The sequence below is a fragment of the Dothidotthia symphoricarpi genome, assembly GCF_010015815.1.
Source record: "Dothidotthia symphoricarpi CBS 119687 unplaced genomic scaffold P153scaffold_13, whole genome shotgun sequence".
Taxonomy (NCBI): Eukaryota; Fungi; Ascomycota; class Dothideomycetes; order Pleosporales; family Dothidotthiaceae; genus Dothidotthia; species Dothidotthia symphoricarpi.
In genome coordinates, this window is record NW_022985020.1 from 1,091,993 (window position 1) to 1,112,233 (window position 20,241).

At 50.8% G+C, this 20,241-nt stretch overlaps 11 protein-coding genes across 11 annotated transcripts in view; 5 read left to right on the forward strand and 6 right to left on the reverse strand.

The window, feature by feature from the left end:
• Positions 1–386, forward strand: part of P153DRAFT_424112 (uncharacterized protein) — a 1,228-nt gene extending 842 nt beyond the window's left edge. The window contains exon 4 of the mRNA XM_033672468.1: positions 54–386. Coding sequence (XP_033522607.1) covers positions 54–322 — 269 coding nt within the window. The 3' untranslated portion in view covers positions 323–386. The remainder of the gene's footprint in view (positions 1–53) is intronic.
• A 241-nt stretch (positions 387–627) lies between these two features.
• Positions 628–2,018, reverse strand: P153DRAFT_424113 (NAD(P)-binding protein; the record flags this gene model as incomplete). The annotated part of the gene is made up of 2 exons (XM_033672469.1): positions 628–1,384; positions 1,477–2,018. The coding sequence occupies 2 exons, from the start codon at positions 2,016–2,018 to the stop codon at positions 628–630; spliced, it is 1,299 nt and encodes a 432-aa protein (XP_033522608.1).
• A 417-nt stretch (positions 2,019–2,435) lies between these two features.
• Positions 2,436–4,516, forward strand: P153DRAFT_405565 (MFS allantoate transporter-like protein; the record flags this gene model as incomplete). The annotated part of the gene is made up of 3 exons (XM_033672016.1): positions 2,436–3,283; positions 3,339–3,733; positions 3,808–4,516. The coding sequence occupies exons 1-3, from the start codon at positions 2,780–2,782 to the stop codon at positions 4,514–4,516; spliced, it is 1,608 nt and encodes a 535-aa protein (XP_033522609.1). The 5' UTR covers positions 2,436–2,779.
• Positions 4,517–5,083: 567 nt separating this feature from the next.
• Positions 5,084–5,694, reverse strand: P153DRAFT_387176 (uncharacterized protein; the record flags this gene model as incomplete). Its single annotated transcript, XM_033670617.1, has 2 exons — positions 5,084–5,501; positions 5,552–5,694. 2 exons carry the CDS (start codon positions 5,692–5,694, stop codon positions 5,084–5,086), a joined length of 561 nt encoding a protein of 186 aa, XP_033522610.1.
• A 965-nt stretch (positions 5,695–6,659) lies between these two features.
• On the reverse strand, positions 6,660–8,028 carry P153DRAFT_368090 (NAD(P)-binding protein). Its single transcript, XM_033668428.1, has one exon. The coding sequence runs from the start codon at positions 7,828–7,830 to the stop codon at positions 6,895–6,897; it is 936 nt and encodes a 311-aa protein (XP_033522611.1). The 5' UTR covers positions 7,831–8,028; the 3' UTR covers positions 6,660–6,894.
• Positions 8,029–8,172: 144 nt separating this feature from the next.
• P153DRAFT_398066 (HET-domain-containing protein) lies at positions 8,173–9,559 on the forward strand. Its single transcript, XM_033671607.1, has 2 exons — positions 8,173–9,399; positions 9,456–9,559. Exon 1 carries the CDS (start codon positions 8,217–8,219, stop codon positions 9,387–9,389), a length of 1,173 nt encoding a protein of 390 aa, XP_033522612.1. The 5' UTR covers positions 8,173–8,216; the 3' UTR covers positions 9,390–9,399; positions 9,456–9,559.
• Positions 9,541–10,504, reverse strand: P153DRAFT_405569 (uncharacterized protein; the record flags this gene model as incomplete). Its single annotated transcript, XM_033672017.1, has 3 exons — positions 9,541–9,813; positions 9,860–10,189; positions 10,258–10,504. Coding segments are annotated over 3 exons (699 nt in total), but the record flags the coding sequence as incomplete, so codon positions are not given.
• A 1,878-nt stretch (positions 10,505–12,382) lies between these two features.
• Positions 12,383–13,141, forward strand: P153DRAFT_257248 (uncharacterized protein; the record flags this gene model as incomplete). Its single annotated transcript, XM_033662784.1, has 1 exon — positions 12,383–13,141. A coding segment is annotated over one exon (759 nt), but the record flags the coding sequence as incomplete, so codon positions are not given.
• A 793-nt stretch (positions 13,142–13,934) lies between these two features.
• Positions 13,935–16,143, reverse strand: P153DRAFT_368092 (threonyl-tRNA synthetase). The gene has a single exon (XM_033668429.1). It carries the CDS (start codon positions 16,016–16,018, stop codon positions 14,387–14,389), a length of 1,632 nt encoding a protein of 543 aa, XP_033522615.1. The 5' UTR covers positions 16,019–16,143; the 3' UTR covers positions 13,935–14,386.
• P153DRAFT_343515 (uncharacterized protein) lies at positions 16,144–18,224 on the forward strand (the record flags this gene model as incomplete). The annotated part of the gene is made up of 1 exon (XM_033666007.1): positions 16,144–18,224. Exon 1 carries the CDS (start codon positions 16,476–16,478, stop codon positions 18,222–18,224), a length of 1,749 nt encoding a protein of 582 aa, XP_033522616.1. The 5' UTR covers positions 16,144–16,475.
• A 247-nt stretch (positions 18,225–18,471) lies between these two features.
• Positions 18,472–19,920, reverse strand: P153DRAFT_50142 (uncharacterized protein). Its single transcript, XM_033673241.1, has 5 exons — positions 19,705–19,920; positions 18,980–19,654; positions 18,724–18,923; positions 18,631–18,667; positions 18,472–18,523 (listed from the first exon to the last, which is right to left on the reverse strand). The coding sequence occupies exons 1-4, from the start codon at positions 19,794–19,796 to the stop codon at positions 18,642–18,644; spliced, it is 993 nt and encodes a 330-aa protein (XP_033522617.1). The 5' UTR covers positions 19,797–19,920; the 3' UTR covers positions 18,472–18,523; positions 18,631–18,641.
• Positions 19,921–20,241: the final 321 nt, after the last annotated feature.

Genomic DNA, 20,241 nt, shown 5'->3' on the forward strand with positions numbered 1-20,241 from the left:
CCCCTCCCCCATCCTAAACTCCCTATCTAGTTTGCTAACGCAACCCCCTCCAGCGCTCTTCCTCTCCTCAATGGCGTACCTCGAAGGCGCGTCGCCCCGCCAACGCCTGCGCGACGCTTATCTCCCTGGCCTGACGAAGAACTTCATGGTGTGGCCGTGGGTGCAGTTTACGAACTTCAAGTATGTGCCCATGGAGCATCGGGTGCTGGTTGTGAATGTGGTGAGCTTGGGGTGGAATTGCTATCTTAGTGGGTTGAATGCGGGGGGTGGTGGGGGTGTGAAGGAGAAAGGGAAGGAGGGTGGGGAGTTACCTCCTTCGTAGGGGGTTGTGGGGTGGGAAGGGGGTGAAGGATGGATTGACTTCCGTACATGCCAGCCAGTCATCACGATGTTTTCAGGACCGAGCAACTCGGAGATGTAGGGGCAGAAGAACGATCGGAGAGTAGCGGCGGCGGAGAAGCTGGTGATGTGATAGTGGTGCCATGTCTTTAAACTTGTAACCGGCAGTGGAGCCTATCGGTCCGTTGCTTACATCAAAGCCTCAAATGAACGTTTCATACGTTTCCAATACACGAGAACGGAGATATACCTACCCAGCAACAAGTATCCACATGCTAACAACCAAACCTAAACAACAAACACATCCCTCACATTCACCACCTGCCCCGTAGCCATCGACCGATTCGCACAGATCCCCGTAAGAATCGACAACGCCCCATCAACATGACTCGCCGCCCTCATATCGCCATCTATCTGCGCACCCCTCTCCCCAAAAAGATCAGCAAGCAGCACCTCATCCCCCCCACCATGTGCACCAACACTATCCGGAATCTCCACATCAACAGGCTTCTCAAACAGTTTCCGCAGCGTGATCGTTCGCCGCTCAAGCGACCCTTCTAACGACTGCTCGCTCCCGCTATTCACGTAACTCTTCTCCACAACCTCCATCTCCACGCGCCCCCCCGTGCCGTTGAACGATACGCGGAACCCTTCCCACGGCGCATACGCAGTGAGTGAATACGTCAAGACAGCGCGATTCTCATACCGCACCATAACGCTCATCGTGTCTTCGATACTAATACCATCCCCAAACACGCTCTGGTCGCGGTAATACCCATCTTCATGTTCGGCGTCAAGGTACAGACTCGTCAGCTTGTCGTTGCGCTCCATGTGCAGCGCAAAAGGATCGGATTTCGCCACTTCGCTGCCGTGTGCGCGCGGGTAGAAGGCTGTTACGCCGCGGGATTCGGCGTTTTCGCGGCCGTAGAAGGATAGGGAGCCTTGGGCGTAGACGGTGGAGGGGCGGGAGTGCAGCCAGAAGTTTACGAGGTCGAAGTGGTGGGTTGATTTGTGGACTAGGAGGCCGTTTGAGTTGCGCTTGTCTCTGTCATGGGTCAGTCAATGCGATATGTCGTCTTATAAATCGGCAGTGAGTGAGTGAGTAGTGAGTGGAAAAGAAAAACAGTGCCAACCAACCTATGCCACCGTCTAAAATAATCCGCCCCATGCACCGTATCCAACATCCACTCAAAATGCACACTCGTCACCCTCCCAATCGCGCCCCCTCTCAGTAGCTCCCAAACCCGCGTATTATGCGGCGCATACCGATAATTAAACGTCACCCTCACCCTCCGCCCCGTGCGCTCCACAGCCTCGAAAATCTCCCCACACCGCTCCGCATCAATCGTCATCGGCTTCTCTGTCACAACATCGCAGCCGAGTTCTAGCGCCCGCACAATGTATACGTTGTGCGTGCGGTCGATGGTGGTTACTATTACTTCGTCGGGGTGGGTTTCTGCGATCATGAGGTCGAAGGCTGAGGCTTTGAAGGTGGGGACGCGCGCGTGGCCTAGCGCTTCTAGTTGCGCGTTTGCGTAGTCCATGCGTGTCTGGTTTGTGTCGCAGAGGGCGACGAGGATGGAGGAGGATTTGTAGGTTGTGGCGATGGCGGAGTAGAAGAATGAGGAGCGTCCGCCTGTGCCGATTAGGGCGTATTTTTTCTGCTTTGGAGAGGTCATGATGGCTTTTATGGAAGGCTTTGAGGGGCGGAGCAGAAGTCTGTGCTGCTTTTGAGCGTTTTTGTTGAGATTGGTTTGGTGGTGTGTAGTGTGTCACTGTTATAGGATGTCGTAGACCCCAGCTTTCGGGGGTCTTTGTACCGATCAGCGAGGTATGTGACGTCGATCACGACCTTTTTGCTGGTTGTTGCATGCGGGATCTCCAGTAAGTCCACCCCCATGGGGTGTGCCAAGGATGTGTAATACGGGACCGGGCAGCGGGATAATCGAGGTCCAGCGGTGTTGCTCTCAGCTTTCATTCTGGGGTGGAAAGTTGGGAAATTTTGAAGCACGTTAGGCTTGCGTTCAAGTGACTTGAAAAATCTACTGAGTCTGTTCAGCCCTCCGAGTAAGCCTTCTTATATATTGTCCCATGCACGCAGATAGTCTCCAAAGCTGATTGTGGTTCAGTTCCCGCTGGTACGGTACCACAACAAAGTCTGGGCAGATGTGCGGGGAACCCAACACCATTCCATGGTTCGACCTGGTGGAGTGACCATGCGGAAGATGCAGTCTGAGGAATGCAATACGTGGATATGGATTCTCCTATGCAACCGAACAAAGTAAATGGAGGCCTTGCATCCTGTTTCCACGCCCAACGCAACACCCCCTTACAGCTACTCGGTTTCGGCGTCTACCGGAACCATACATTGATATATTGATGAGCGGATCTCGTAGCAGAATATCTGGAGAACACTCCTCCGTACACTTCGTCTTCGGAAATGGCAGTCCAGGGCACTCACGAAACGAAAGACAGTATCACCCACCTCGAGCAAACAACCCCTATCCCCGAACCTCGCAATGTCGACACAGCCGCCAAATGGCTCGCAGACACACATATCGACAACACGCCATTCAGCTACGAGGAAGAGCGCGCAGTGCTGAAGCGCATCGACTACCGCGTCCTCCCCCTTCTGCTAGGCGCATACTTCTTCCAGCAACTCGACAAGTCTTCCCTCTCGTACGTGTCCATCTTCGGCCTCCAGAAGGATGCTGGTCTTGTGGGCCGACAGTACTCTTGGCTTGGGTCGATTCTGTACCTCGCTCAACTGGTTATGCAGCCGCTCGCTGCTTTCCTGCTGGTTAAGCTGCCCACGGGGAAAGTTATTGCGGGCGCTATATTTCTTTGGGGAAGTAGCTTGGCTATGATGGCTGCTTGTACGGATTTTCGAAGTCTTCTTGGCCTGCGGTTCGTGCTTGGGACTTTCGAGGCTATGATTGCGCCGGTACGTGAACTCATGTACAGAAGTGACACTCAAAGCTGACTTTGACTTTTGCAAGGCCTGTGTAGCGACAACGTCCATGTGGTGGCGGCGATCCGAACAGACTCTGCGCACGGCGTACTGGAACGCCATGAATGGTGTGACCTACATTGTCGGCAGTTTGTTTACCTACGGTCTTGGACACATCAGTAGCGACGTGATGCACAAGTACCAAATCATCTTCTTGTTCTGCGGTCTCTTGACGGTAGTATATTCCCTAGTTGTACTTGTCCTCATGCCAGATTCGCCCATGAAAGCAAAATATCTCACGGAGCGCGAGAAAATCATTGCAATAGAGCGTCTGAGGGCGAACCAGATGGGCATCCAATCAGGCCACTGGCGATGGGATCAAGTCTGGGAGACGTTCTACGACTTCAAAACCTGGTGCTGGTTCCTCGCCATCGTAGCCATCTCGTGCGTATCCCCCTTCCTACAAAACACTGCAACCTCACCATCATGTCAATCTTGACTAACCCCCTTTGCTACAGAATCGCAAGCGGCGGCATATCCACCTTCGGCAGCCTGATCATCAAAGACTTCGGGTACACGAACTTCGAAGCAATCCTCTTCAACATTCCCTTTGGCGTCATCCAGATCGTCGCCATCCTAGCTTCCAGCTACGGCGCCACTCGCTTCAAGCGCAAAGGCATGGCCATCGCACTCGTCGCCATCCTGCCTGTCATTGGCACCGTCATGATGTTAACCGTGCCGCGCAAGCACAAGGGCGTCCTGCTCTTCGGATACTACCTCGTCTCGTGCCTCGCGGCCATCACGCCCATCATCTACACCTGGCACGTGCAGAACACGGCGGGCGATACGAAGAAGAAATGCACGTCTGCGATGGTGTTTATTGGTATGTGCACTGGTAATGTTATCGGCCCACTGCTGTACTCTGTCGATGACGCGCCGCTTTACCGTCCTGGTTTGATCTCGAATCTGGTCATGTTCGTTCTCGTTGGCATTATTGCGCTGCTTATCCCCGTGTATCTCGCTCTGCTGAATAAGAGGCATGCGTTGAGGCGGGAGGAGCTGGGGAAGTCGGCCGTTAGACTGGATGAGTCGATGCTGAAGAAGGAGGAAATCACTCAGGTGAAGGGTGTTGAGATGGAGAGTGGGGAGGCGCCAGGTCTAGAGCGGGACAATGGATTTCTGGACTTGACGGATATGAAGAATGAAGATTTCATCTATGTGTATTAGGGCGGTGGGATCGGTGATGGAGCTAGGCGGTGGAAGGAGGTTGAAGAGTCATCTGGGTGTGAACAGGCAGACACATATATACCTATTTGAGTCTATACCATGATGATGTACTCACTATAAAAACCGATGTCGTGATTCCCACACACCAAATAACTGCGTCCACCATGTTATAAACCAAGAAAAAATTCCTCGTTCGCCCTCAACCCGTATTGAACTCTTTCTAGGAGCATAGCAACAAGTGAAGTTTGCGAAAAGCTTTGATTTGAGAATTTCAAGTAGATTATACAAGGATATTAAGTCATCATCCAAGACTTATGATGTTTGTGGATAATCCAGCCTTGGTTTCCTGGTTTCAAATTAAATTTAAGCAAGTTGGTTTGTGTCAAAACGATGAAAGACTATTGAATGTTCCTAGATAATGTGGAAACTGTATTCAGGTGGACATGTGCGAAACAGGTAAAAGGAAAGTTGTGCATCGAAGCAACAAGGTTTGCCGCGGGTAAAGTAAGTCTATACGAAATGAAACGCCATATGAATACCTAGAAACACTAACAACATATAGATGCATCAATCAAGCCTCTTCCACCACAGCACACCCCTATAACCTCCACCCCGTTCACTCCCAATCCGCAAATACGTTTCGCTCCCCTCCTTCACAACAGTGTAATTTCGTTTATGCTCAACACCCACCCACGTCGGCACATTCGCCACAACCAGCGGCCCATGGAACAACTGGCCGTCCGTCCTACTTGCAGGTAGTGCTTCGTTGATGTGGAACGGCCCTGCGTACGCGATGCTGTGCTTGCCAATCTGCGCCCAGTCGTGGTCTGTGTCGTCGGGTTGGTAGGGGAAAGTGAGCGCGGGGCGATATTCGGGCTCAGTCGCCGTGATGGTGGCGCTTACATAGCCCGAAGCGCTGTAGGTTAGGATGCCGACGGGGTGGGCGCCATAGGGCTCATCGGGGATGGAGATGCCGTTTAGCGTGCTGGGGGGTGTGAGGACTGAGGAATTACAGGGGTGTTAAGGATAAGGTACCTGCTGGTGTTCACGAGCGAGTATGTGCCTGCGAGGGCGGCGACGATCCTCTTGCTTGCTGTGGATCTAGTGTTGACGGGTGTGGCGTAGTTGGGGAGTGCGGCTGCGAGGGAGGCGGTTGCCAGGATGAGCGGGAGATGCATGATGACTGAATGAACGCACAATCCAGTGTTCAAGATAAAGAATTGAAGTGAATGAGAGATCGAAGTGAGTGAATGAAGAACCTCAAACTGCAGAGTTTCGTCCGTTTTAAAGACTTCGGCGTCATTCCATCCCATATAGGCATGTTGTCAAGACCCTGGTACTGCCTGCGAAGTATCGTGCCAGTCTAGACTACCGTGACGGGGGGTAGAGAGCACAACATGACCAGCAGCCAATACTATACCATGTCATTTCGGCGACGAACCCTTTTCGTCTAGAACAACGGTCGAACCAAGATACACATTCTAAGCGGCAGGCGGTTTGCTGACTGCATATCCGTACCCGAGAATAGCGTCGTTTCAGCGCAAACGAGACCGATGAAGCGCCTTGATTTTGAGGTTGTCAAACTCGCGATGTTTTGGCGCATGCAAAGATCGTTATGGACCAGGAAGTGATGCGTGAGTGGATGGAAGTTTGCGGATACATCGACCTGGATTGAAGCTTCCTTGGCTTTCGCTTCGTGGTGGAGTTGGTGTACCCCGCTTCTTGGTACCAGGCATCTCATCTCATGTCCACCAAGTACCTGGAAACTAAGGTCGTGCGATGCTTGCACGTGAAGATCCTGGTAGGGATGGCTCGGTTGTTTTGCAATCTTGTAAACATTCATGCATTGTGTTGGAGTGCTCGACCAACACGCGACCGTCGTCTTGAGAGTTTACCTTCTAGGAAGTACAAATAGATGCCATCACCAAGAGATACACGCGAGGTCCCATACCAGATAAGATATGTCCTTCCTGCACATCCATGCTCTCTTGCGTATGTCCGCTTCGGTCCGACTGTGTCTCAAGTATTGCTGTCTCTCCGTGACGGCGCTTTCTCGGACGCGTGCGAGCTAGTAACGACTACATGGCATTGGCGAGCTCCATATCCACGCGTTGCTGTTCAGCTAAAGTTATAACTATCGTCACTACCAATGTTGTTATGGCTCACAAGGAGCAGAGTTAGCAGCAGAAACTGGCATCATAACTGCATCCAAAATGTTTTCGACAACTGCGAGTGGTTCCATTATCAACTCGCTCTCAAGCATACGTCCGCATCAACGTTAACCTCGAAGACTAACATCGACGAATACGACATATACAAGTCATTAATCAAATAGTACCGCTTGCTTGAAGTCGTTCGATGGATTGCTTCGCCATCTACTATGCACTGAAAATTGCTTTGTTCTCCTCGACCCAATCCCCAAGACTGGTTGCCGGCTTACCAGTGTAAAGCTCCACATTGTTTACGCCCTCCTCATAGCAGGGCCACCGCACACCATTTCCCTTGTCTGTGCCTTTAATACTCCACAAATCCACCATATGTTTCGCGGACGCGGCCGGTATGCCGGAGCCGATGAGTTTGTCGTACGTTTCCTCAGGACTCCGAGCCGTTATCGTCATGTCTTTGCCAAGTGCCTTGCCTATTTTGGCGATGCTGTCATGCATCGATAGGACTTCGGGACCGTAAAGATACACCTTGTTCTGTCCGTTACGTGGACCTGAAACGAGGATGTTGGCAATTACTCTACCGATGTCGCTCGGTGTGATATTGTCCTGCTCGAACAGGCCGCCGCACAGCAGTTTCACGTCGTTTGCAGCTATACCATCTTTCTCCACCAGCAGATTCGTGATGAAGCATCCGGCACGGACGGCGACATAGTGGTCAGAGCCAAACGTGTCCTCCAGATTCGCTTCAGCCTGCGCATGCAAATGCGGAATCATGTCGGAGGAAGGGATCTCTCGCAAACTCAGATTGGTAGGGATAGTGAAGCTGCTCAGGAAGACCACAAGTTCAATACCTGCGGCCTTCATCGCCACGATGGCGCCCTTTAGGTGATCTGGTGCGCCATGGATGAGGTAGATGAATGCGCGCTTGGCTCCAGAGGTCTTGACTGCTTGGCTCACAGTCTCGGGTTCCTGTAGATCGGCTTTGATCCTGCAAAAGCCACCTGTCTTTTCTATATCTTGTGTGAGGCCAGGAATGCTTTTTTTGGTGTCTCGCATTGCCAGCCAAACCTTGGCCCCAAGTTCTGCAGCCGTACGTGCGGCAACGGATCCGACTTGGCCTGTAGGGCCGAAAATAATCACGGAGGTCATGACGATGTAGCTAGGTGTGGTTGATGATAGTAATGATCGGCACCAGTGCCTGGTATTGCGGATGAATTGCTGACCTCTGTGCGTTTGTTAAGCTCGCACTCACACTATGCCTTATGTAAGACTTGTCTATCCCACAAAAACATAACGACGTCAGCGAGTGAACGGGGTTATCGGTTTGCTAAAATTAAACCCGAGCGCATCGCCTAATTGAAACTGCCATCTCGATTTGCAGGTGAAGTGATGACTGTACTCTATAGGCTGAGTCAGCGATGCTTATTAGGCGCCCACTGGAAGAGGGGTAAAGTCCTAAGACAAGCAGGGTTGTTTGTAGATTGTCAATGGTTACACACTTTGTGTGATAACAGTAGTCCTTAATTCGTGCTCCGATGCGTCTTCTCAGGCGTGATAGTGATGGCAAGTACTGCCTCAAACAATTTTCTGGCAAAAACGCCAAAGACGTCCCGTTCTATGCCATCCTTTCACACACGTGGGGTGCGGACGGACAAGAGGTCACTTTCAATGATCTGACAGACGACACATCCAGCTACACTCATAAAGAGGGTTATCGCAAGCTCGAGTTCTGTCAGCAGCAAGCAGCCCAAGATGGCCTATCGTATTTTTGGATAGACACCTGCTGCATTGACAAATCAAGCAGTACAGAGCTTCACAGATCACTCAACTCCATGTTCCGTTGGTATCAAGGAGCGGCTAGGTGCTACGTGTACTTAGCCGATGTCTCAGTCAAAGGCGATCCTGAAGAGGACGAAGAAGCGTGGAAGTTGGCATTTGAGAAAAGCAGATGGTTCACTCGCGGTTGGACACTTCAAGAGCTCCTTGCTCCACCTTCCGTTGTGTTCTACTCACAGGAAGCGAAGCGCCTTGGTGATAAACATTCCCTAGAGCAAACAATCCACGAAATTACTCAAATACCAATCAAAGCCCTCCAGGGGACGCCTTTGTCCTACTTCAGTGTCAAAGAACGCAGGTCCTGGGCAGCAAACCGACAAACCACGGAAGAGGAAGATGAAGCCTACTGCTTGCAAGGAATCTTCGATGTTTGCGTGCCGCTCATGTATGGCAGTGGGCGGGCCAAAACGATGGCCAAGCTGGACTGGGAAATTGCGCATTCTGAAAAATCGGGAGAGGAGCAAGATGTTGTGACCATTGGCGGTGCATCATGGAAAGATCTTCAAACGTTGGACAACAGGCAGTTGAAGGAGCTGGACTCGAAGCTCGTAGAGTTTTCGATATGGTTTCTCAAGGAAATCAACATCCACACAGTCGATACCATGTCAGCAGAAGCGGGTCGAAAGTTGCAAGCATTGCTTGAGAGTATGGGTGTATCTTACTATGATGAAACCAATCGTCTGAGAGGACGATATCAGACATGGAGACAGCCCTGGGCAGAATATGAAGCGCGAAATCTACCTGATCTTGGACGAATGCTTGGATACTTGGGCAATCGGTGGTGGTGGGCAAATGGTCAATCCGATCTTGTCACGGGTATCATCGCAGCCAGGACACTAGTAGAACTAATGATCTGGAGAGGCATATGGTAAACTTCGAGTGGTAATGTTCCTTTGATGATGATAGATTTGAGCAGCAATGCTAAGATTTCATCACAGAATTCAGCGTCGATACTCGAGGTGTTTTCGTTCGTGCAGCGTTGTTTGCTCCACCCATTTTGCCACTTGAGTTATTGCCAGTCCAGTAACTGCCAAGGCTTGTCACGGTGATAGCCATTCACAATTAGACGATTTAGGTGCTTCTTGAATGATATCTGCATTTTGCTCAATTCCCCAAAGTCTTAGGATACACAGCCATGTTAGCAGTGTAGCCCAGTTTTTCATAGACTAAACAATCAGTCAAAGTAATTGCCAAACTTCCCATTCTCGTATGCGGCCAAGTCAGCTGGTGTTGAGCCTCCTGCCCAGGTTGCTGGACAAGGATGAACATGAACAACAACACCTCGTTTGTGCTGACCTTGTTGTCTATTAGCACTCTTCGTTTCAAGCGTAGAAGTACATACGACCGTGTGGAAAATCATGGGTCATCCATTTCCCTTCAACAAAGACGTGCGGTAACAATGCTTCAACATGCTCGCATGATACTGACAGTGCAAACAACGCAAGTAATATACCAAGCTCGCCTTTGAGGCCTCCCCAACCTTCCACAGTCGTTTCCCCAATAGCATGGTATATGTCTGGCAGTAGCATACGCGCCCACTGTTGACCGGGTTGTGAGCATTTCAGGGTGGGCTGTGTTCCGGCATTGGTAAGGTAGGAGGAGTGGTTAGTCTGATCGTGGTCAAATGACAAAAGGTGCCACCCGTCATGGGGTGGGGGTTTAGTCGCGTCTACTCAATGTGGAATAGAGTTAGCTCTGCACTGTACTTAAACCCCAAGACAGGTTTGTGGGATTTCTTACCGCCTTTTAGAACCCAGAACCCAGAGCCTCCCGAGTAGTATACAGAGAAGATATCATAAGGGGCTAGTTGTGGGACGTGCGGTGCTTGATAGATATGTCGCCCATCACAGAACCAGTATCTGCCTGAGACACCCTTGTTGACTAGTACGTTGCTTCCGGGGTTTGTACCTGGTACCCATGAGCCCTGTGGAGTATAGATCGGCGATGCGTGTGGGTGTACGGCTATCTCATCAATTCTGAAGATGAACTATGAACATGGCTTAGCAAAGCATTATATAGTAAGACTGTTTCACTTACTGGCACCGTGTTGCGTGACTCGCTTTCTGTGACGTCCGATTCCTCCCCAGATTCAGCGGTCAATCCTACAGGGACTGCAAAAAGCGCCAGTTGTTCTAAATGTTGCGCTAGATGATGCTTGAACCGTGCAGGAGATACTGTGATATGGCTATCTGCATTATACGCCTCGCGCTCCGACAATGTCATGCTTTTTTCAATTCGGTGAACCCAATCTCCACAGCATGGACAGTCTGAGACAGGTATCTCTTCTAAGGGCTTCCGACTGAGCTCGATTACAGACTTCTCATCTCCCTTCTGAAGCAATATTGGATGAATGTGCTTCACGTGGTCGAGATACTGATTTTCTGAGCGAAATCCTTGACTCCCGCATTGGAAGCATTGATAGTGCACGCGATGAAGCTGCATCTCATGACGAAACCAGTCGTTTATGTTACCGAAGAGAGGGGCATCGCAATCCGGGAACGTACATACGTAGGCTCGAAGGTCCCAGAAGACATGTTGGTGCCACTTCTTCTCATCTTTAAACCGGCGTAGGCGGAAACAAAACGGGCATTCAAACGCCTTGTCGTCACGGTCGCGCAGATTTCCTAATCTTGGTATCTTTGTGATAAGCGAAGATGCTGTACTACCGGTAGTTGAGCGCGTTTCGGTGGTATATGACTGATTATCTTCTTCAACATCTGACTCCCCGGTAGTTCTCAGTGCATTTGTCTTAAATTGGGCGGCATCTAAGCTCGTTGCCTTTGTGAAATTCGTAGATGGTGGTGTGGAAGTGGCTGCAGGGGTATCTGCTATGTCTACATCCATGGGGCCATCATTCAACTCACGTCGATGGCTTTGTATATAAGCAAAGTACTGTCGTCGTTGAGTGATAGCACGACCGAGACGCTTTTTCAACCACGTGAGTTTCTCGTTCTCTTTGTCAAGTTTTGGGTATCTCGATCCTACGTGCTCGATGTCAAACCGGTCATCAAATTGGTGGCGATGACTGCAGAGTGCTTTTGCGAATCTGTCAGTGGGACTAGCTCTTCGAATCAAACTGGAAACTTTGAAAAGGCGGGTAATGCAGGCTTCAATTTCTTTGCAGAGTTCGGCAGCCTCGTTCCACGTACTCTCGCCCATCGGTGCTCTCTCGTTACTCGGATCGTTGGGGATTGGAGACGACACTTGCGCCTGAGCCTTATTGGACGAAATGTCCAGGAGGTCGTTGGCCGCCTCTGCCAGGTCGTCCATAAGCTCAAATATGTAGGCTAGGACCTCTTCAGCATCGCGAAGCCGTGATTCCATGGACAAAGGTGAGTTTTCGGGTTTCAGAGCGCCGATGTTCCCACAAAAGAGACTGAATCTTTCGAGTTCTTCTCTTATCACCGGTTGCTGCTGCCCAGTTGCGAGAATGGACTGCAAAGTTGAAGAGATGGCTCTAGATCTTTCCGAAACCGAAGACATCGTTCCTAAGTTATTCGAAGAAACTCCAAAGACTGGAAGAGCGAAACGTGAGACTGTACAAACTTAGCTTGTTGTTCTTTTCGTGAGAAGCAGCTAAGCAATAAGATAAGGCTGGTGTAACAACATACCAGTCGCCTGAACTTGAGCGTCAAAATCTGTACAGTGCCAGTATGATAAGCTGATAAGGTATACGAGGCTGAGGTCTTTGGACATTTTAGTGGGGTGAAAAATGCGGGGTCAAAAACTGGTGAATACGCTTCCCCCCAGCTCGTCAAGCTTCACTTTCTGCCCTCAAAACTCAAACCTTGCTACCGTACACCTGTAGCTCCTACCTCTTATTCCGACAGCTTTAGTTGTATGCTCCAATATTCTTGTCTAAACAATGAGCGGCCTTGAGATAGCTGGTGCCGTTCTTGCTACATTTCCATTAATCATATCCGGTCTCGAGCACTGGAAAAAGGCTGCTAGAATCGCCGGTTTCTTCAAACATATACGAGAGGAATATAACAAGTGTCGGCGTGAGGTTCAATTCCATCAGCTTGAATATGTGGGGCATCTGAAACAATTGTTGTTTCCTATTGTGGGCGATCTGGACGAAACCAAGCGTTTGATTAACGAGACGGACTGCAACGAATGGCGCGATCCAATAATGCAAGGAAAGCTGAAAGAGCGTCTACAGGATTCCTACGAACTGTATATGGAAACCATAACCCGTATGGATCAATCGGCCAAAGCTCTTCAAAAGGAACTTTGCTTCGATGATACAGCCGTGCAAAGCAAGATCAACAATGAGGCAACAAGACAAGCATCTCCTAGTCGCTCCTCTGTCCTGTCACACATCAGATCAAAAATTGATTACCAATTGTTCAAAGTCAAGTTCAGCCTAAGGGAACTCAATCGACGGGAGCACTTTGACCAACTCAAGGAGTGTAACCACCACCTCGAAAGACTCCTCAACACGAGCGACAAGATTTCTGCATTACAGAATACCCCAAATCAAAGCAGCAAACGGGTAAAACACTTGGAAAAAGTGTTCCTGGCGGCGTGGAAGATGTCTTACCACCTTTTCAAGGCTTTACAAATGTCGTGGAATTGCCCGTGTCAAAAACTTCACTTTGCCAATCTGAAGCTCGAGCACCGCAATAATCTCGATATTGTATTTGATGTTACCTTTGTTTTCGGAAGGCACCCCGGGTCGACTCTTCTTCCGTTGTGGTCATGGCAAGAGATTCAGTGCAGCCATATGCAAGATTGTTCCAAACTGTGCAGCCAGCAACCGAGTACTCCCCAGTCATCGGATAACCAAGCCAATACTGGTCAACAGCTGGATACTACGCCAGTGCCTAGTCCCAAGGTGGTAAACCAGGATTCCTCAGGGCCATTGCCGAAAGGCAAGAGGGTAGAATTTGCGACAACCATACCTGCAACACCCGGTTTCACTCTACCCATCAGAACGGGTTCATCCATTCGCCTCTGTGAACGACTTGCGGATGCACACGCCTTAGAATGCATAGGGATCGTTGAACATGATTTACAGGTCTACCACTTACACCCTTTTAACGATCGAGACAAGCCCGACAACGATTGTCCCCTCACACTCGATCACATACTGTGTAAAAATTCCCAACATGCCATTTCTCCACGACCACGATATTCGATAGCCCTCCTCGTAGCCTCGTCCATTGTGCAGCTCAGCTCCACGCCATGGCTGCTCACCGAGTTGAGCAGTAAAGATATCATGTTTTATCCCGAGGCTACAACCAACAGTGACCTCCCTTTCGGCGAGCCATACATACGTCAAGATTTTCCCGACATAGGTCTCTCTGGAAAAGCGACGCCACTTGTGGAATGTAACTTCCAATCGCTCGGTATCATTTTGCTCGAGTTGTGCTTCGGCAGCCGGCTCGAAGACCATCCCAGATACGCAACTGTTCCCGAAGAGTTCAGAATCGCGTGCAACCTGACAACGGCAATTGCATGGTCACACGATGTCTCCTCCTATGCTGGCGAGGATTATGAAGCTGCAGTGAAGTGGTGTCTGACGAGTGCGGGTCAGACGCGCAAGAGTTGGCGCAGTGAGATCATCAAGAACGTTATTCAACCTCTTGAGTTGTGTCAGCACAATTTCGAAGCAGTACTCATAGTATAGCACCATGTCGATTTGGTGCTATTGCAAGTCTTCGAGAATGACGGCTTTGTGCTATAAAATTTAATGAAAAGTTAATTGTAGTGTTGATCAACCAATTGAAGACGAGAATCAAGTCTATGCTGCAGCTTGGCGTGAGAATGGAGCATACTCCATCCACTTAAGATAGTCTCGTTGAAAGTGATAGACATGGATCATCATATATGCCCTAGCCCGTCATCTCTCTCTTTTCAATCTACCCTATAGGTACGCATCGACAAGGTCCTCAAAATACTGTCTAGCAACATTGAGCTCCAAATTCACGCTACCCTTGACCTTCTGCTGCTCAGTCGATGCCTTTTTCCCTATAACAGCGTCTAGAATACTCTTCGTCGCCTCCATATTAGGTTGGTTGTTGATTTGCAGACTGACTCCCCCACTCTCCACTTCATTGCTACCAACGACAATGATATAGTTGTATTTCTTGACCTTTGCCTCAGCAATTTTCTTGCCGAGCGAACGAGGGCTCGTATCAACATCGACAGGGAGATGAACAGTCGACATAGGTAAAGGTTGGGGGTCTGAGGACACAGGCATATCATATGGATATTGTGGCGTGATACCGGACAGTACGGACTGGACATAGGCGACGTAATCCAGGGTTTGGGGATCAGAGTTTAGAGAGAGGACGATGGCTGGACGAGGAGATAGCCACAAGGGGTATTTTCCAGCGTAGTGCTCGATCAGCAATGCCATGAAGCGTTCAATTGAGCCGTAGATGGCCCGGTGCACGATGACGGGACGACGGTACTTAGGATCAAGGCCGGCGTTCATTGACGACTGCGAGTCTTTTTCTAACTCTTCCGGCGAGGCTTGGTATTGCAAGCCAAACCGTTGTGGGAGCTGGAAGTCGAGCTGGATGGTCGCAGTTTGATGCTCTTTGCCGTTCGAGTCTTTGAGAATAATATCGATCTTTGGCCCATAGAAAGCGCCATCTCCTTCGTTTATGGCCCATTCGCTACCGATGTTGTTCAGAGCGGTGGTTAGCTGCTGTTCTGCTTGATCCCATTCTTCGATGGTGCCAATGAAGCTGTCCTTGGGCCGGGTGGACAGGAGCAGCTTGTATGGACCGAGGCCGAATGTTTTATACACCATGCCCACAAACTTTAACGTCTGTTCAATCTCAGACAAGATCTGGTCAGGGCGACAGAAAATGTGAGCGTCGTCCTGGTGAAAGCGTCGCACTCTCGTCAAGCCTGTGAGGGCCCCCGAGATCTCGTTTCGATGCAGTGCGCTAAAGTCTGCCAATCGAACAGGGAGATCTCGATAGCTCTTGATCTCACTATCAAACAGCAAGCAATGGCCTGGACAGTTCATGGGTTTCAGTCCAAATTCTTCATCCTCTCCCGCCTCTCTCCCCTCCTGGCCTGTTGCGCCTCGTCCCTGGACGCTGAACATATCTTCGGCATAGTTCTCCCAGTGCCCAGACTTTTCCCAAAGCGACTTCTTGTATATCGTGGGGGTGATGACTTCCTGGAAGCCGAATTGCGGATATTGTGCGCGCAGAAATGACTGCAACTTTTGGAAGACGTAGGCGCCATTGGGGAGGATGAGCGGCGAGCCAGGGCTGTATGGCGATGTGATGAAAAGATTGTGGCTCTGGGCGAGTGTGCGGTGGTCTGTAGGAGGCGTGGGCGGGTCGGTGGTCGTGTGAATCTGCCGCGCATTTTGCGATGCTTCCGATGAGACGGTGATCACCGGGTGGGATTGCGCCGACGCAGAACAGGAGCAGCTCCTGTTGAATATACGCCCATGTTGACGTATAGTCCTGGAACCCAGTTGCGCTCCTCTAGCAGCATTAAGCGCAATCGAAACCTGTCGCAGTGGTGGCATCGAGAAGTCTGGCGAGCTTCACCATCTCGCAAGAGGTCGAGCTGCACTTTCCGAGATGGTGGCTTGGCACAGTGTGCGCTCCCCACCTCGAGTATGACGTATGGCCAACCCGCGACCCACGACCGCGACAACAGAGTGAAAGGAGCTCTTCTGGGTCAAGCACATTTAGACCTCGTTATTTATACGGCGAACATTACGCGTGACATAGCTATACCCAGGCTGCCACCCACCAAACAACGCGCTTGGAGCCTGATTGGCGCGTACCACGTCACACCTCAAAGAAAGGACCTGGGTGGCATTGCCCTTTCACCCTCTTGAATCCTACATTGAACACCTACTATATTACTCTGCTTGTCGCGATTTGTTTTTATAATTTGGTGTTGTCCCAGTCATACTACCTTTCTCCACTGATCGCCTCCTACGTCATATTTACCTTCCAACAACTTGAATACCCACAATGAGCGCACATTCACGCAGACTTCAAAGCAGTCTAGCCAGTAGCTGGGGCGACGCAGACTACTCATCAGACGGCGGCGCATCGATTCACTCTGCAAGCGACGAAGCTAGCGAAGTTGACCTTGAGGATTCAGACAAAGAGGTTTTGCAAACAGCCACACCCCTTGCACCCCGTACGACGCGGACTTCTTCGACTCACCCAGACGTCACACCGGTTAAGAAACCACTTAGCAAAAGTTCATCTCAGTACTCGCAAGGTCCCCGAACCACACCACGGCCCTCAAAGAGACTGGCACAATCTACACCTGGTCTGGAGCGCAAAGAGCCAAGCTTCATCATGCCTTCTCTCGATAATTCGATCAGTGATTCCTTCGACGGGTCGCCAATGCGAAGTTCTCAAGTGCGAAACAGAAAGTCAGACAGGCCTTCTTCACGTCGCAAGGCAGGCGCTTCTCCTCGGGCACCTGGTCGACAGACTCCATTAGACCCCCCGCAAGAGCAGAAAGAGCTTGGTCCATGGTACTACGTGGATCTCTTCTACAGAAATATCGCCCTACCCCTCGCAGCCTACATATTTGACATCTTCGCCTATGCAATGCGGCACTTTGTCAAGCCAGTCCTCGGAGTCGTCCTGGGACTCGGCATCATCTATCTCGGCTTCCAAGCAGCCTCTGTATTCCTGTACTCGACACTCTCGAGCGCACTCACACCCGTCTGCCTGATTCCAGGCTCCTCCTACATCCTCCCGTTCTGCAGCAACACCGAGCACGAAACCCAGCGCGCAGACTTCGAAGAACTGATCAACGTGCAATCCCGCTTCGAAGACATCCTCGACGCATCAAAAGACACATCCACCCTCCCCGCCACAATCAAAGACTCCGAAATCGCCATCCGCGACCTCCGCACTCTAGTCCGCCACTCCCGCCTCCCCTCACGCAGCCAACTCGACCTCGAATTCGCAAACTTCGTCCTCACCGCCAACGAAGCCTCAGTCGACCTCTCGCGCTACAACTCCCGCATCGGCGCAACAATGGACCGCGTCATCGCGACAAACACCTGGACCATGGCCGTGCTCTCCGGCATCTCGGAGAAAGAAGCCAGCGTCGGCGCCGTAAGCCGCGCATTCAGCTCCATGACCGGCGTCTTCATCGCGCCGCCGCCCACACTACAGCAGCGCATCTTCGACCAGTACCTGCTGCACGTCAGCCAGAACAAAGAGGAGATCACACGCCTGATCGAAACCGCACAGGCGCTGCTCCAGGTGCTGCAGAATCTCGACGAGCGCCTCGATACTATCTACCAGATTGCGACGAATGACGATACGACTATCACGAAGAATCAGGATGAATTGCTTTCTTCGCTGTGGACGAAACTCGGTGGCAATTCGGCGTCTGTGCGCGCGAATAAGTCTCACCTCCATTTGCTGCGCGATATTGCTGGGTATCGGCGCAAGGCCCTGAAACATGTTAGTCAGACGCTGCTCAAGTTGCAGGAGATCCAGGCGCAGCTGGAGAATCTGAGAGAGGGGGTTGCGGCGCCGGAGGTCTTGGGGTGGAGAGACGAGGTCCCGTTGACGTACCATTTGGATGTTATTGAGAAGGCTGTTGATCGGCTACGGGTCTCTAGGGGGGAGAGTATGAGGGTCGAGGGGGATAATTATCGTAGGATGATTAGGGGTGGGGAGGATGAGGGGGGGTTCAAGGAGTTGCCGGGACGGGGGGTGCCGGTTGTTACTGTGAAGGCGAAGTAGGGGTGCGGTTGTTTGGAATGCACTGCTTGGATAAGATTGTTATCCGCTACGGGATTGTATATATGTCGGGCGTTATTGAGAATTTCTTGCGCCTTCAAGCTTGTTTCTTGCTCAGATACCCTCCCTGCTCTTAGCCCTAGACCCAAACCATCATGACCTCTACCTTTGACGTGTCAGAAGCATAACAATGTATCCGATGAGACCATTCGCGAACCGTGAGCCATCTTTACTCTCTTCATCAGCTCCACCATCTCCCATTCCGCCACGACCCACAGACTCACGTCCAGCCCGATGTTCCCCTATCCTGAATTAGCCCTATGAACATCTCAGCAACCAACATCCCAGGTGTTGAGCTCTGATGCACCAGCATCATCAACACCCAGAGGTTGATTTTCGAAAGTCTCACAGAACGTCTCGCTATCGCTGGGAGACTCGGGACACCGCTGTAAAATGTATGTCAGTTTGAGGGATCGAATGCGGAAATGTATCGTGCTCTGACCTTGATCGTGAGACCCATTTCGCCGCACTTGTTGCATGTGATCTTGCTCCACTTGGATTCGGCGCAGTTGCGGAACATGTGGCCTTGCTTTTGGCAGTTCCAGCACGTAGTCTGACGGTAGGGGCATTCCTGTTGGGTGTGGCCTGTTGCTAGACAACCGGTGCACGTGGTTTTGTCCGACGAGTGAGTGCCGCCGTCGCCTCTGTGTAGGTTAGTAAACAACCACGAGTTATTTTGAGCGAATGTAAAGGCATACGTAGACTTCGCAGCGGAGTAAGTGTCCACTTTGCGGTGGTCGTGATACTTCGCGCAGAAGTCCCGCTTCATTTCCTTGATCCAAACCGTCTTCCCCTTCGTCTTCAGGACAGAAGTGCTTCCTGGCACTAACTCTTTGGTTCGACACGCGTCGATCAAATCCATGAGAAATTCATTTGGGAATTCTTGTCCCGGGTCTTTCCAGCTGGAGTCGCCAAAAGCATACGTGTCGAGTAGTATATCGATGTGCAGTTTTCTAAGCATCGAGGTTTGCGTAGTGCCCGCATACATAAGACTCGAGCACTGCGCATTGACTCCCCACACCTGAGCCATGTGCAAGAAGAATAGCTCCACGGCTCTGTTCTTTAACGCTTGAACCATGTGGAAATCCGCGAATACATATAAGTTGATAATATCCGCCCAGCCCAGATTGGCATCTGAAACGCCAGTGCCGTCCGTGACGACACCAGTGTACAACCAGTAGTAGAACCTTTCGAAGGTATTGATGGAGACATCTGACAAGGTGTGGGAATCGGAACCTCCCTCCTCGAAAGGGCCGTCGAGAAGTTTCTTGAAGTAAGCAGAGTGGAAGCACAGTAGACCGCGGTGTATGTGGTATTCCTTCTGTACGCAGCCCGCGCCAACCATGACTTTCATCATGCGATCGAAGGTAGCGCTTTTATGGTGAGTGACAAAAGGTCTCTGAGACATATGGCAGTAACTTACAGGGGTGGCTTTGTTGTCGGTTCGCAGCATGGAATAGGGTCCTCGAGTGAGAGCTTTTCTAGAGCTTTTATACTTTCTTTGGAGGGTGCCATATTGTATCAGTCCGCTCTGTGTAGTTGGAAGAAGTACGTTGGTTGAAAATGCTGTGCACCTCGTGTGACCGGGCTGCTCGCGAATAGTTGAGAGGTGAGTATGTATTGGGTGTTTAGAACGCGTTGTCCGTTGCAAACAGGCGTGATTGGTGCCCACGAAGAAACCAAGGTTGAGATTTTTCACTTGGTTTGATTGCAGCAGGAGAAGATGAAGAGAAGGCGTGAAGCGTGAAGGCAAGGCTGGGTTCGATGAGTTGCAAATCAACAATATCACAATGTAGAGCTCAATCCGCTCCTTTAGTCGAGACTGCAGCTAGAAGCAAGAGAACTGTCGTCGTCATGACAAGAATCATGGTGAGTTCGAGCAGACGAGGTAGACATGGTGAGAGGCGCCAAAAGTCTTGGCAGTGACCGCAGCAGTCAAAGCAGGCAAGAGCGTCGTACC

Excerpts from the sequence above, each read along its gene's own strand:
- P153DRAFT_368090 (XM_033668428.1), bottom strand. The coding sequence starts at position 7,830 with ATGACCTCCGTGATTATTTTCGGCCCTACAGGCCAAGTCGGATCCGTT.
- P153DRAFT_398066 (XM_033671607.1), top strand. The coding sequence starts at position 8,217 with ATGCGTCTTCTCAGGCGTGATAGTGATGGCAAGTACTGCCTCAAACAA.
- P153DRAFT_368092 (XM_033668429.1), bottom strand. The coding sequence starts at position 16,018 with ATGCCACCACTGCGACAGGTTTCGATTGCGCTTAATGCTGCTAGAGGA.
- P153DRAFT_50142 (XM_033673241.1), bottom strand. The coding sequence starts at position 19,796 with ATGGCACCCTCCAAAGAAAGTATAAAAGCTCTAGAAAAGCTCTCACTC. Across the intron at positions 19,655-19,704 it reads CCGACAACAAAGCCACCCCT|CGCTACCTTCGATCGCATGA; the intron begins GTAAGTTACTGC and ends TCACCATAAAAG. Across the intron at positions 18,668-18,723 it reads AAATGGGTCTCACGATCAAG|CGGTGTCCCGAGTCTCCCAG; the intron begins GTCAGAGCACGA and ends TACATTTTACAG.